General features: G+C 45.3%; 1 protein-coding gene across 1 annotated transcript in view; it reads right to left on the reverse strand.

The window, feature by feature from the left end:
• Window positions 1–15,820, reverse strand: part of SPOCK1 (SPARC (osteonectin), cwcv and kazal like domains proteoglycan 1) — a 478,475-nt gene that overhangs the window by 141,378 nt on the left and 321,277 nt on the right. The window contains exon 3 of the mRNA XM_058540847.1: window positions 10,724–10,838. Coding sequence (XP_058396830.1) covers window positions 10,724–10,838 — 115 coding nt within the window. The remainder of the gene's footprint in view (window positions 1–10,723; window positions 10,839–15,820) is intronic.

The following is a 15,820-nucleotide window of genomic DNA, read 5'->3' on the forward strand; positions in this document are numbered from 1 at the left end:
GGTATGAAGGGCCAGTCCCATGAGCCAAGGGGCAGAGAAGGCAGACCTCAGAGAGAAGCCTCCTAGATGGAGCAGGAGGATGAATTTAGGCATCACAGAGGATCCTTGGGGGAGTAGTGGAAAGCTTGGCAGGCCCTGCTCATGATGGACAGCAGGGTGGTGTCCAGTATGTGTCCCTTTCCTTCTCTCTTCCTTCAGGCAGTTCCAAAGGACTGCATTCTGCAGCATTCTGAAGAAGACAGGACTCCAGCTCTGAGAGACTCAATTGGTCAATGAGACAGATAATGCCTTATCACTACCAAGGCCAAGTCTGTGGCCTCAGAGGACAGCTGAACTTTAGATGTGTCTAGTCACTTAGCCCAGAGAGAGGACTGGCAAAGAGATAAGGGCCCATGGGCCAGCCCAGTGGCTTAGTGGTTAAGTGCGTGCGCTCCGCTGCTGGTGGCCTGGGTTCAGATCCCAGGTGCACACCGACGCATCGCTTCTCCGGCCATGCTGAGGCCGCGTCCCACATACAGCAACTAGAAGGATGTACAACTATGACATACAACTATCTACCGGGGCTTTGGGGAAGAAAAAAAGGAGGAGGATTGGCAATAGATGTTAGCTCAGAGCCGGTCTTCCTCAGCAAAAAGAGGAGGATTAGCATGGATGTTAGCTCAGGGCTGATCTCCCTCACAAAAAAATAAATAAATAAAAAGAGATAAGGGCCCAAAGAAGCCACATCCCTTCTGTCACTGTGTTCCTGCAGCACAGGCCTCTCCCCTCTCACTTCCTTTAGGACACCACGTCCCTTCCCCTTCCCTGACTCAGGGCCTTTGCAAAGGCTCTTTCCTCTTCTGAGAACACTTCTCTCCACTCTTTGCCCAGTTGGCATCTATCACCTTTCACCTCCCCAAGGGGCTTCTGTGGTTCAACCAACCTGAAGTCTCTCTTATGGCACCCTGCTCTTATCCTACTTAATGCTTATCACAATTTATTAGATACTTAATTTCTTTTTATCTGTCTTTTCCAATAGACCTCAATCTCCACAGGTAAACTATGCCCATTCATCACGGAATCCCAAACACATGGCAGTCCCAAACAGAAGGCACTATAGATATTTGTTGAATAAAGACATTATCACAGACTACAACTTAGTGGAATCTAAATTAATGACCTTTAATCCGCCATCATTGGTGTTTGTAAGCCATTTTCTGAGAGCTAGTCCCACCAAAGTTGGGACAGGCAAGACTCGAGCCCTAAAGCCCTCATCACCATCACCATATTCACAGATGGCCTCCCCTGGCATCTGCAAAGAGGTAGACTCTACCTCCAGGATGGAAGGGAGCCCTGCCACTTTGCCCTCCACTTGGGAATTCCATATAGCCATGGGAGGTTTGATCCAGAGCCTTCCCCATCCCCTCAGGTAAATGGGAAGCTGGACTTGCAGCTCAGTAGGAAGGTGGACACACCAGCACCTCAGCTGTGGCAGGATCATGGACAAGGCAGGCTGGAAGGGGGTCTTCCACTACTCAGGAATAGGGCCACATCCGTTTAGTGTGTGCCCATGAAAAACATCATAAAAGAGAGCATCTTGGAAAGGCATCAAGGTCCCCAAACTAATTAACTTTCATCTCTCCTGTCCCTCTGTGCATAGAGGGCCTTGCCCTCTGCCCACCCCCTCCATAGGAACACTGAAGGCAGGACATTAGCTTGAGAACATTCTATTTAAAATAAAAGAACTTTTAAAGATAGCCTTGAATGCCCCTCTAAATCATCCTGAGTCCATTTTCTGGCCCCAGAACCCACATGGTCAGTGCCCCAGATGGGCCCTACTATGGTGGCTGATATCCATAAAGAATGTCTTTCACGGTTCATTGGTTGAATTAATCTGGTATAAAATGTCTAAACTGAAAACCTGTGAGTTGGGATCTTCATGAGTTTCAGGCAGCAAGCAGGCCACAGTAGATTTATTAATAACAAAGGAGAAGGAGAGAGGTTTAAGAAAATTACAGCAGAAGTAAGTGAAAGTGGGAAAATTCAATCTGCTAACTTTTGTAAAAGATGGTGATGCATTTTGCGAGGGGCCACACAGGCCTTGCTCCAGCTGGATACCTGGACACTGCTCTCCCTGGAGACTACTGAAGTGCCCCCCAGAGTGGGTGGGCAACTTAACATCTTCAGTGAGTTGCAGGGGGCCTTGAGCTCCTCTGTTTCTTAATGTTTACAGACAGATGTGCTAATACAATGATTCACACCTGTGTGCTACCCAGCAAGCCCTGAGCCCTGGTGGAAATCAAACCTAGTGATTACCTCTTCAAAACTGGCACACCCACCTAACCTTCTATTCTAAGCCACTTACATCTGATGCATGAAATATGCCACTCTGTGCATTCCTTACCATGCAAGAACATCAATAAACAGAGCAGCTGCAGCCCCGTCATCCCAAGCAGAACCACAGAACAGGGAGCTGCACTTAATGCGTTCTAAGAGACACAGGGAGGAAGTGAGAGGGTGGCTTAAATCAGGCCCTGGCCCTGTGAACAGCCATCCCAGCTCCACAGACACCTGGCTTTCTAGCTCTCCAGCAACTTTGCATCTGGGCACATGCAAATTCTGGGAATTACACCATAAAACATCTCCTACAGATAGAACATGGCCCCCCAAAAAAGACAAGAATCCAGTGTTTTGGGGTCAATTGGAAATATAAGCTGTCCCGGGTAGAAGGGGGGCTTCTCCAGCAGTGCAGCCTGGGAGGGGGAGATGACAACCTGGTGGAGGGTGCTGGAGAGGGCTCTGGTCCTTGACAGCCACACCTAGAAACTGCAGAAGGCCATTAGACTAACTGCGAGACCTTGCCAGGAAACCCTGCCCTTACTCACCCCCATCTCCAGACACAACACTGCTTTGGCATTGGCAGTATGGTTAAAAAAAAAAGAAAACAAGGCAGGGCAAGATATGGGTCTGGCAGATTTTACTGGCAGGTCATGATTTTGATATATTTTTTAATGTGTTTATAAAACTTGCCTAGTGAATTTGCCTTACAATGTAAGATCTGCCTCTCACTCCCTCCCCTCTGTTCCAAGAGACTAAAAATTCCACACAATTATTCACATCTCCATTATGAATTTCTTTTTATTCTCTGCTGCTCTTGTCATCAAGATCATCTAATCAATGGCCTCAGTTTCAGCAAGGACAACAAAGGAACAGAGAAAAAGTAGCTGGCTCGCCTGAGTTATGAGGTCTTAGTGAAGGCAGCTGGGTCCTTACGGGCAGAGGCATCCAGTACGTCCATTGTTTAAAAAAAAATGGATGTGGTTTAAAGTAATTAAATATCTCTATGTTTAAGTGACATGTGGTTTGAATGATTGCTTTTGAAAAAAACCACAAACGGGAAAAATAAACCCAGAATTATTGCTTTTGGCACAGAAAGGAGGAAATAGGTTTAATACTCGGGACTCCACCAGTGGCTCTTAAGGAGCAAGAGTTAGGAGAGAAGGGTCCAGGCCTGTGTGCAGGGGCGCCTCCAGGACAGGAGCAGACTGGCTGACTGGCTGGTGGGCTTCAGCGCTGCAGGGACAAGCAGACTAGCTAGTGAGAGCTCACACCCATGACTCCGCAGCCCAGGAGGCTGTGTGGCATTCCTCCATTCTGGTTCCAAATCTGCCCTTCACTGGGCCTGTGCAATGAAGGGAGTAATTTAAGGAAGCTCAATATTCTCAACTGTAAAATGGGGATCAAAATACAGACCTAGCAGACTGTTGTGAGAAGCCAGCAAGATCTCCTCTGCAGAGTGTGCCTAACACGGTGGATGTCAGTAAGCGGCATCTCTTGCACCCACCACTCTCCCTTTGTTTTCCTCAGTGCCTAGTGGTAGGTATTTGCAAAACAATAGACCACAGTGATGATTTTTCTGCTTATAAAAGTGACTGATTCAGCAAATTAAAACCACAATGAGATATCACCTCACGCCTGTCAGAATAGCTATAATTAACAAGAGAGGAAACAACAGGTGTTAGAGAGGATGTGGAGAGAAGGGAACTCTCATACACTGCTGGTGGGAGTGCAAACTGGTGCAGCCACTATGGAAAACAGTATGGAGGTTCCTCAAAAATTAAGGATAGAACTACCATACAATCCAGCTATTCCACTGCTGGGTATTTATCCAAAGAACATGAAAACACTAATGCGTAAAGAAAAATGCACCCCTGTGTTCACTGCAGCATTATTTACAATAGCTAAGACTTGGAAGCAACCTAAGTGCCCATCAAGGGACGAATGGATAAAGAAGATGTGGTGTATATACACAATGGAATACTACTCAGCCATAAGAAATGATGAAATCCAGCCATTTGTGACAACATGGATGGACATTGAGGGTATTATGCTAAGCAAAATAAGTCAGAGGGAGAAGGTCAAATACCGTATGATCTCATTCATAAGTAGAAGATAAAAACAACAACAAACAAACACATAGAGATTGGATTGGTGGTTACCATAGGTGAAGGGGAGAGGGAGGAGGGCAAAAGGGATGATTAGGCACACGTGTGTGGTGATGATTGCAATTAGTATTTGGGTGGTCAACATGATGTAATCTATTCAGAAATAGAAGTATAATGACGTACACCTGAAATGTATACAACGTTATAAACCAATGAGACCGCAATAAAATAAAAAATAAATTTAAAAAATTTAAAAAAAGAAGTGGGCCCAGACCCAAAACTCAGTTGCATTAATTCCACAAACAGCCTAGAAAGAGCACCAAACCCTCATTAGCACCCTACCTAGACCCATAACATGGCAAATGAAGATCCCTCAAAGTTCAAACAGAACACAAGGCAATGCATGGGCCCCTTGGAGAAAGGGCATGAGCTACGTAAATATAAAATCATCCCAAGGGACATGAGCATGATCACACTTTGGTAATTAGCAATGCCTGGAGTCATGAAGCACCAGAAAGCCATCCAGGCACCTAGGAATTACCCCGCTTCCACGTGGCCATGTGTCTTCCAAACTGAGCCAGATATGTGTATGTATAATCAACCTGTTCAAAGCCCCTGTAGCAGGAGGCAGTGCTTTGTTGTAAAACAAAACTGAGATGAAATAACCGTCATCCTTTCAAATATCCTCTGAGAGTTTGGTATTTGAGGCACATTCTGTGATGTACTTCTCTCTGACCTCAAACACTTTGATTCTTTTTTTCAAGTTGACATAAAAGACAGACAGCTCTCAGACTGGTCTACTGCACCATGAGCCTCAACTGGATCTGAATTCTTGGCTGGTGTGGAGAATTTGTTGTTATTCCAGATAATTAGGAAGTAGAGATAAAGGGCCATTATGTTAGCAAGGCCTAGCCCACTGGGAAGATCAGCTGTTGGCTCTTTATTTAAAAACAGATTAGTTCCCGCTGCTCCCAGAAGGCTTCCAAGGGAACGCTCAGATATTGTAAGTCCCATCCTGACACCCTTTCCTCCCATTCACAACACACTTGCAGAATTTGAAAATGTGGCTTGTCTGGAAGGCTTAAAAGAAATGCTTCAATTTTCCATTCTCCAAATGAAAATCAATGGCAACAGAGAGGTAAAATCAATGTTCAGCGTTCTGTAGGGAGAAGCCCCCCCATCTCTGGCCCACCCAGAACAATAAATCAGAACTAGCCATCCCACTGGCAGCACATCCCTGAGAGCAGAGCCCTCTGCAGGTTGAATGACTTCCTGTCCATCCCTCTGTCCCCTAAGAGGGCATTTTCTTTAAGAAAGCCTAAAAGAATATTTTAAAACCTAAGTCAGGAAGAATAACATGTTGCGATAAAAACTCTTCCTTCCCAAACAAATCCATTTGCCAGTGGGATCTTTGGCATCTAAGACCAGAGTTTGACTTAACTGTTTCCCTAAGGATCCATTTTGCATTATCAAGGCTTAAAGAATGCTCAGGTACCCCATCGACTTGCTCCCCCAGACAACCAATTATCTGCTTTCTGTTACCACACAGTAGCTTGCATTCTGAAGAATTTCATGTTAATGGAAATCATACAGTATACACTCTATTTTTTTTCTTTTTTGGTCTTCTTTCACTCAGAATAATTACTATGAGATTCATCCATGTTGTTGCATGTATTAGTAGCCTCCTCCTTTTCATTGCTGGGTAGTAATCCATTGTAGTGGATATACCACAATTTGTCTATCCATTCACCTGTTGATGGACATTCGGGTTGGTTCCAGCTTTTGGCTATTACAAATAAAGCTGCTATGAATATTCATGAGTGAGTCTTTGCACAGACTTATGCTTTCATTACATATTCTAGATACAAATCTTTTGTCTGACATATTTTCTGCAAATATTTTCTCCCAATGTGGCTTGTCTTTTTATTACCATACCAGTGTCTTTTGAAGATCAAAGTTTTAAATTTTGATGAAATCCAATTTGTTCATTTTCTGGGTTTTTTTGACATTTATAGTTCATATTTTTTGTGTCCTATTTAAGAAATCTTTCTCAACCCCAAGGTTACTATGCTTGTTTTCTTCTAAAAGTTTTACAATCTTAGTTTTACAATCTTAGCTCTTTTATTTAAGTCTATGATCCATTTCAAGTTAATTTTTTTGTATAGTACAGTATACAATCATTAAAACATATCTACAGTGTTGTGGTATCATAAACATATTCATTTATAAATATTAACAGAAGAGAACCTAATAGAAATTTTTACATACAGGATAGGCACCACTTGATAATCAAGTTTTGACAAAAGCAAACCAATGGTCAAAACCTACAACTTGAAGAAAGAATGAAAAGAAATGTGCTGGAATGTTTTAATTACTGTTTTTAGATTATGTGACCATTGCCTATTTCCTATCTTTTTTCACTTTTCTATATTTTCAGTAATAAGCATCATCTGTTGCTATATCAAAAGTAAATTAAAATATTTTTAAAAAGTCATTTAAGAAAAGGCTTCTTGACTCCAGGCTGCCTTCACACTGCTCTTTAGTGTATCAGTGGCCCCTTTGGAGAACCTGAAAAGTGACCACAGTACCAAGAATTTGCCCTCTCACAAGCCCACTCAATATTGCTTAACAGCAGGAAGAGATGAAACAAAGAATTTCCAACGAGAATTCTCCAAAGAGAATGTGAATCTAGCTGAAGCCTCTAGATGAAACCAAATACAAACCCAAATACCACCCCAATAAAGGAGAAGAGTTCCAGCAGAGGGCAGGCTGGTTGCCCAGCTTGGCCCCCCACCGAAATTGCTTGCCCGTTCTCCCTGACATTCTGCAGTCACAGATGTGTGTGTCAAACAGCTTCTCCACTCACTCAATCTCCAGGGGCAAAGAAAGCTAATGAAATTCTCTCGCTGATGTGCTCACTGTCCTTCTGTCTCGATCTGCTTGCAAAGACAGCCTAAGCCTGCAGCCTCATAATCAGCCCAAGGCTGGCCTGGCTGTCTCTCCATGATTGTGCACTCCTGACTGTCTGGCAGGCAGGATTTGCCCCTTGAGCTGCTGCAGAGGCCAGACTGGCTGATGGGATTGCCTACAGATGCTTCACAGAGAGAAAGATTACTTCCCTGATTGATGAATAAATAGGGTTGCCAATACAGTCTCCCTGGTCAGAGGGGACCTCTGAAGTAGAAGGACAGATGTTTCATCTGGGAAGGTATCCAAGAACCTAAGAAGAGGTATGCACTTGGCTGATATGGCGGGCTGGGTAATTCAGCATCTGAGAGGGAGATGAGGGAGGCCGGGCCCACAACCACAGCGAACACCATTAAGGACACCTCCACGGTTCATGCCACCTCCCAAATCCTGATAAGGGATGGGCATACTGCCTCTGTCAAAGTCTCCACTTTAGGCTGTTTTTCCAATGAACGAATGGTCCATATCATCAGAAATGCAGTCATCCTCTTAGTCCTTACCTGCAGTGACTCACAAACAGGGCAGCAGAAATGACACCGTAATCCTCAAGCTAAACCCCACAGGCTTCCTCGGGCAGGAATTGCTAAGGCAGGCACAGTCAGACTGGGAAGAGGGCAAGGCACTGGAGTGAGCTACTTTTTTCTCAGAAGCATGCAACTTTGGGGATTTCTGGCTGATCTTTCAGAATGAATCAGACAATAATAACAACTATTATCACGATTGTTTTAGTAAGTGGAAGACTAGCTGTCGTTATGTGACACTAGACTATGTACTTTATACACCATCTTACTGAATTCTCATACAAACATACACACAAAATACTCTATGCAAGGATTAGTAAAATTTAATACCCATAAACCCTCTCTGCAAGAATTACTAGAGGATGTATTCCAGCAAATGGGAAAGAGGAACGGGTAGGTACTTCCATTAAACCCATTTCAGCAATGTAAAGTAACTTGCCAAGGTCTCATAGCTAGGAAGCAGCCAACCTGGGAAAAGAGCCCAGATGGGTCTCATTCCCAAACCCATGCTTTTAGCCACTGTAATTTTATGGCCACCAGGAGATGTGGGAGATGAGGATCACACTTTCAACACAAGCAAAAAAGTGTTGGTGTTTCCAAGACAGAAACATGGCAGGCCCAGAAAAACATGATTTACACCTGGATATGCCTGAATACCAACGAGGTTGCTGCCTCTGTCGTAAACAGATTTGGGCTTAAAACCAGAAATCTCGTCTGTCACTTCCAGAAAGAGTTGTATTCTAGGAGGAAACATGCAATGGACCTTCCATGTTACACAGACAGACACACAGACACACACAAAGCCAGACAGCTGAACAACCTTGGGCACTATTTTGGTATTTGTAGCAAAAAAGGCCACATCTTCTCTCCTTCAGAGAAGGAAGAAATCACGTGTGGCAAAAGAATCTAGGACAGTTTTCTCAGAGTGTGAATTGCCTTAAAAGGAATTCCAAATAACAAAAAAATTTGTTCTACATCCCACTCCCAAGTGAATTTGATTTTCCTTGAGGGTAGGAATAGGGTCTCTTGTTTACTTCTGTAGTCTCAGTGCCTGACACGAGCCTGGCACATAGTAGACACTCAACGCCTTTTAGTTAAATGACCATGAACAAATGGATAGACAGGGATAGGTAGAATAAAGAGGCCAACACACAGTAGTGACGAAAAACACAAGGTGTGGAGCTGGACAGTCCAGGGTTTGAATCACAGCTGCCACTTACTAGAGATACAAGCAAATTACTAACGCTCTCTCTGCCTCACTTCTCTCATTTTTAGAGTGGAGACAAAAACAAATACCAGCTTGACAAAATGGCTGGAAGAATTCAAGGATGCGAGTGCTCAGCATGATGCCTGACACGCGCTAGGTTCCAGGGATGAGATTTGTCTTTGCTTCTGAGGATAACTCTCCAGTCTGGGGGAAGAGCAGAGCTCATTACAATACCTTGCACCTCGGTCTTACAGAGACAAAGCTTGGCTGTTTTTAGGTGACCATGGAGGCTAGCTCTGTTGCTGCAGATGCCAGGTTTGTAGAGGCCGAGGGGGTGAGGGTTCTGCTGTACGCTGTCACACCACCCGGGGGGCGCTGTTTCTCTGCTGCACCGTGATTTCAGAGGTCGGAGCTCCCCAGGCACGTTGGTAAGAAAGCACTTAGGCGATTGAGGGAAATTAAGATATGTCCCAAGAGGCACAGCCAAAAGGACCAGCCTTGCTCAGAGTTCAAGAACTGAGGGGTGGGACAGGACACGTTCTGCATGGTCCCAGGGTCAGACTGGAACTAAGGAGCGAAAGTGATAGGGTAGCAGATTTCAGTGGGAATCGAGTTTCAGAAAGGCTGCTTTCTTTGCCTAAGTTCACGGTGCAGTGCAGGTCAATGGCAGAGCAATTTGCTGAATCCAGAACCATGTGGCGTAACCCCAGTGCCCCATCACTATACCTCTCCATACAGGCAGTACAGGGAGAGGGGCGGAATAGACACTGAAATTGCCGTTCTCCTACCCCCAGCCCATCCAACCCCATTCCTGAAGAAAGACTGTTTTGTGTGTGTGTGTGTGAGTGTGTGTGTGTGTGTGTATCTGCTTTCTTGCTTCAAGTATTTCTGCAGGACTGAAGGCAGAAGTAGCCTGAATTCAAAGGCTCATTCTGTCATTTGTAAAAGCCTAAGACCTCTGGATGGATGATGCTGGGAGTGGGTGGGGAGTAAGAGGCAAACGCTTTAAGAACCCTGAAGAAGAAGGGGAGACCTCCCCTGGGCTGGGGAGGAGGGGATAATGGGTGCTGTGCTCTGAGCAAACAGCAAGACACATTCTCAGAAGGAATGTTAGTGTCGTGGCCCTGAGGAGGCAGGACCCCAAACCAGGCACCTGGCCTGGCAAAGATGCTCATTCCTATTAGGGCAAGGAGGCACACAGCTCCCAGACCTCAAGGGACCTCAAAGGATTATTGTGGTGAGGATGTCAGTGGCAACCAGCAGACTAGAGGTTCAGCCTCTGCCTTCTTTGCTACAAGCTCCCTGGACCCTGGGGTTATCCTGGAAGGTGGAAAGGCCCCAAAATGACCAAGAAGGGGTTTTTTGCTCATCTGCTCAGATGAGGGCTCAGAGTCAAAGTCGATGTAAAGGAAATAAATATATTGACATTCTTTGCAAATCTGTGCTTGAGAACTGAGATTCATCCCACGGCAGGAGTGCAGGCACTGAATACCATATAAAAAGCGACACAAACACCTGCTTTCCCTCTCCCCACCATCCCCTAGTCAGCGATTGAGTACCCCCAGACCCACCAGCTGGAGAGCGTCTCCCAGCCTCCTGCTTACCTGGGGAGCAGGTGCTTGCGGCTGACACACAGGGCCGTCTGGTAGTCCTGGGTCACGCACACTTTGTGAGGGCTGCACTTTACCTTCAGGCAGGGGTCTTTGGATGGGTCCAGGGCTGAGGCAAAAAGAACAAGAGGGGAGTTAGGACCTCCGGGGAAATTTAATTTCTATTTCAACTCAAACAAACAAGTGGGAAATAAACAGAGCATGTGTTTGCACTCTGTGCTGTTTTCTTAGGCTGGTGGGGATGGGAATGCAAAGTGAAACCAGGGGAATTCTGTGTCTACTGCACACGTTCTTCTTCCATATCAGGAAAGCGATTCCTTTGTGCTTTGGGGAGTTTCTGCATCTTCATCTTGGGCAGGAATTACTTTTAAAAGTCCTTTAGAATCTTACATGCTCCAAGGACTAAGAACTACTTTTTCCTCTTTGGTTATTTGTCTGCTATTGTTTTTTATGACTTCATCCATGCCTAATTTTATTTATTTCCTATAATGTAAAAAGTCCTTAAGGACAGAGTTTTTGGCTTCAGTTCAGTAAACATGGACTATGTGCATAAATAAGCCTATTTTAAGTTTTGTGAAGAACTTCAAGATGTGCAAGACAGTTTTGTGCCACATAAAGTTACAATATAATAGGGAAGGAAAAAAAGCTTACATATAAATATTTATTGTGCAAGGGAGAATTAGATAAAGGCCACGATAGGCATATAAAATGATAACACAGCTCAAGAGAAAAATAGAGATCAATTTCTGGGGCAAGGATTAATGAAGCATTAATATGTGAGTTGGATCTTGAAGGATGGGCAGGATTTTGAAAAGCAAAGGTAGAGAAAGGCAATCCAAGCAGGGTGGCCAGCACACGCCAAGGTAGGGAGACACTTCTGAGCAATCGTAAGATATTCAATCTGACTAGTAAGGGTGCTTGGTGGGTGGGAATAATGAGAGGGGGAAAGCAGATTCACCCGAGTCACTTGAGAAAGGGTCTCCAAAGACAGCGGTTCATCTATTGCAACATATCCTGGAAGAGGCTGAGCAGCAGGCCCTCAGCTAATCAGCACTCTGCATGCTGAGGTGCACATTCTTGTCATGGCAGAGAAGAGGCCGCCGGGAATTAATTCTTTGCAAAACAAAAGCAATTGTGCCATCTCCCAGCTCCAGGGCCTAAGGCCTATTAGGTGGTAAATCTTTCATAACTGCTCTCCACAGCCAGGGGAGGTGACGTTTTCCCATGTCCTACCCATGCAAACATTTGGTTAAACAAATTGGCATCCCGAGAGGGATTGCAAAACTGCTATAAGAAATGCCATCATCCCCTCAACGATGAGACCCCTCAGCGTTCACGATTCCCCTGCACTTAGAGGAAGTCATCATTCCTCTCAGCCCGCCCAGGCCCAGAATCTCAACACCATTTTCTTCAGACGGCTGCTGGGAATTTCTCAGGGGCCTGAACACACAACATCCAAAGGCATTTCTGCTGCTTGAACAGCTCAGGGCGGCTCCCTCCACTGCAGCAGCTTCAGCCGCTGTAAACAGAAACTAGGGTGCATTCTCAGGCCTGTAAGGTCAGCAACAAGACCCAGGTCCTGGTCCCAGGGGAATCACCTGGCAAAGCCTACTACCCAAGGGATGTGCCAGCTGCCTGGAGCTTAGCAGAGGGTAGGGGCTGCAAGATGAGAGAGAGGCTGATTTGAGCCCCAGGGAGAGGGTGTTCACTCCCAGCTCTTAAGCTGAGGTCTGCTTCTGGGTGGCGAGAGGCAGGGGACCTGTGTCTGCCCTCACAGTCCTCCCACGCCAGGCCTTCCGGAAACTTGCAGCAGGAACTTCCTGGTTCCCAGCGGAACTCTCTTGGTCCTGGGGATGCCCACATGAGAAGCCAGGAGGCTGGTGCATCTCAGGCCAGTGGCCTTATCCCTGTACACTATCCCTTACCCGAAGCTTGGGGTGGCAGTCTAGCCAACTCTGACTTGCTTTCCAAGACTCTTCCAAAATTGAACCAACAATTAAGAAAGAGTCTATCAGTGACGACCATGCTGGTCCTTCACTGCCTCATCTCACACTTCCAGCCACCACAGGATGAAGTGAGACACACAGATCTCAAGAAAGTTGGGGACCGGAACACTGGCAGCCCTGGCCACAGGTACCCACTGAGGCGTTCCTCTGACAGGCGTCAAGTGCCAAAGAACCCTTGGGATTTTCACTGGCATGGATCTCGGAGATGGAGACTAACCGGCTGGCCTAGGGTGTCGAAATCTGCAGTACCAGTCGACAAGCTTTATAGGCCAATTCGAGCTTCTTTTTGCTTCTGAAGCCAACTTGACAAATTTGCAATGTCCACACTGTGACCCGGATGGCCTCAATGGACAGGGCAACATCAAGGCAATAAGTCAGCGGAGCACAGTAGGGAAGAGCACAGCCTCCAGGCTCAGTGTTTCTGCCTTTGAATGCTGGCTCTACTGCTTACTAAACTTTCTGAACCTCAGTTGCCTCTTCTGTAAAATAGAGGTAATAACAGTACCTCCTATCGCTTTTGGTTGTCATGAGGATTAAATGAGTTAATATTCGTAAGGGATTAGACAGACTTGGGACATGGTGAGCACCTCGTAGGTGTTTTTCAATTTTTGCGCATCTGTATTTTGTTCCCAGAGTGAATAATAAGCCCTCATAATAACAAGAACAATAGCTAACACTCAGTGCTTTTACATGCCTGCAGTGAACTAAGCTGTCTAATTGGATTACCATATGTAAATCTCACAACCACCCAAGAAAGCAGCTGCTGTTAATGTGCCCATTTCACAAATAAAGGTCTTAAAGAGAAGCCACTGTTGAGAGGTGCATAGGGTGACTGATAGCTGGAGGGTTGACTCCAGAACCCCAATTCTTCACACCTGTATGCCAGCAGCATGGAAATCACCTCAGATCTCCTTTAAAAAGTTGATTGTAGGGCCCACCTCGCACCAAGTATAGAGCCAGATGCACCATATTCTTGAGAGGTCTTCAGGGTAGAATGAGATGTAAGGGGTAAAAGAAGTAAGGGACAGCCAGGGGGCCTGGTGCTGCCAAAGCTGGGCCACACAGGACTGCCCCAATGTGCCACATGCACAGCCCCAGTGCTCCCACAGCCCTGGACAACTGTGCCCTCTGCTTACTCCCCCTGAATGCAGCAACCCCCCAGCGGGGTCAACTGGCCAGTGGTCTGGTCAATTTTCTTTCTGCAACCTAGCCATCTGTCACCCTACCATTTTAGGCTACTATAGATCATCTTTCCTCCGATACTTGAAGCTAGCATTCCTAAAAAAGAAAAAGCTCTAACCAAAAATACTAATAAATAAAAATCAGTTATTTAACTCCATACATATACTTAACAATTTGCATATAGAAATCAAGTCTGCTAAAAATTAATTACCAGGGTCTAAATACTTCACACGTGTATGCGAATTATTTAGAGTAAATGAACTTCACAGAGCAACAAAACAGTAACAAATCAAGCTGTCAGCGTTTATTTAATCACCAGGACGCATTTTGTTTTTGAAAAACAGCGGTATTGGGATTGAAAGGGGATGAAGATGGTGAAAGGAGTGTGTCATTTCCATTTAAATGCAGCCTCCCAACTATGCTTTTCCTAGCAGCGCCATGGTGACTCAAAGTGACATCCTGCAAGGCACCTGGCGCCCAGAGTGGACAGGGCTGTGTGGCTCCACTTTCCAAAGGGAAGGATAAGAGATCAGAATAATAAGTGGCATTTGAGAGTCCCTTTAATAAGGTATGGGGAAATTGTGCAGGTGAGGAGGGAGGGAGAGCCAGCTGAGTGTTAGTGATAACCCTGAGCAGGGTTAGTCACTTCCTTGTCCAGGTGCTAATGACTTCTGGAGATTGTGCTCCCAATTTCTCTCTCCCAGCACACGCTTGGTGATAGGATGTGGCAACCCCACAAGATGCCAAAGCCTGGTGTCCTCTGCACCTCTTCTATCACATACCTGCAAGACTAACATGGACTTAAACAGGATAACGTGCCTAGCACAAAGCAGATACCCATGGAAGGTTCACTTCATCTTTCCTGCCCATAAGCAAAAACCAGTCAAATGTCAACTGGCACATGACACATGTCCAATTAATTTTTAAAATAATTTTTACAAAAACTTTTTTCAAAGAAAAAACAAGAATAAATTAAAGAGAGATTTGTTGAGCTGAAAAAAACCTTGAATTCAAAAGCCAGTTAATTATAGGCTCCATGTAAGTTTTTTTTTAATTAATTTTATTTTTTAAGCTCATTGCTTGGCCTCAATTAAGGTAGTGATATTTTAATTATCTTAATTGTTTCTGAACTTGTTTTTCAGTTCAAGTTATTTTTAATTAGCTACGTTGATTTTAAAATCCTGGATCAAGCCTGTTTGCTGCCCTTGGGCACATCCTATAGGCAAAGGGTCATAACACCTGTAAGAGCAGAGCTGGGTACCACCTCATTGATGCTGAGGTGAGAGGATGCTCCATTTTGTGGATTGACCAAAGGGTCCCTGAGAGTCACCTGGGGGAGTGACAAATGCCTGTGCTTATTCCATTAATATTTGCATTCATTCTGTGCACCTCTTGCCCTCCAGGAGCCCACAGCTCAATAGAGACAACAGGCAACAGGAGGGTAAGTTCTGTATGTTATGGGAGACAGGTGAGGACCTCATCCAGCCTTTCAGAAGAACAGGTGAGACTTCCTGGAGAGACTGACATCTATGGAAAAGTGGGTTGAAATCAGGTAATATGATGAGGAAGAACATTCCAGGTTAAAAGAAGCTCTCTTTCCAGGGTTAAGAGATGTCAAGGCAAGTTTGGGGAACTGAAGTGTTTCATCAGTCTGCCAGCAGACTGGAGCAGGGTGGTGTGTGATAAGACCGGAGAGGGAGGCAGCAGCATCATGAACGGCCCTGAAACTACAGTGAGGACTCTGGGGACTATGGCCTCTAAGCTCCACAGTGACAACAAACATGGTAGAACCTGGTGGCCTTTGGCACACCCTCCTGTGCTGAATTTGGTGGCGAGGGGGTAGGAAGAGAGAACCCTTCATATACATTTTATGTGGGAAGTGGTGCTTTGATAAGAACAGACA

Source organism: Diceros bicornis, chromosome 1 (genome assembly GCF_020826845.1).
Source record: "Diceros bicornis minor isolate mBicDic1 chromosome 1, mDicBic1.mat.cur, whole genome shotgun sequence".
Taxonomy (NCBI): domain Eukaryota; kingdom Metazoa; phylum Chordata; class Mammalia; order Perissodactyla; family Rhinocerotidae; genus Diceros; species Diceros bicornis.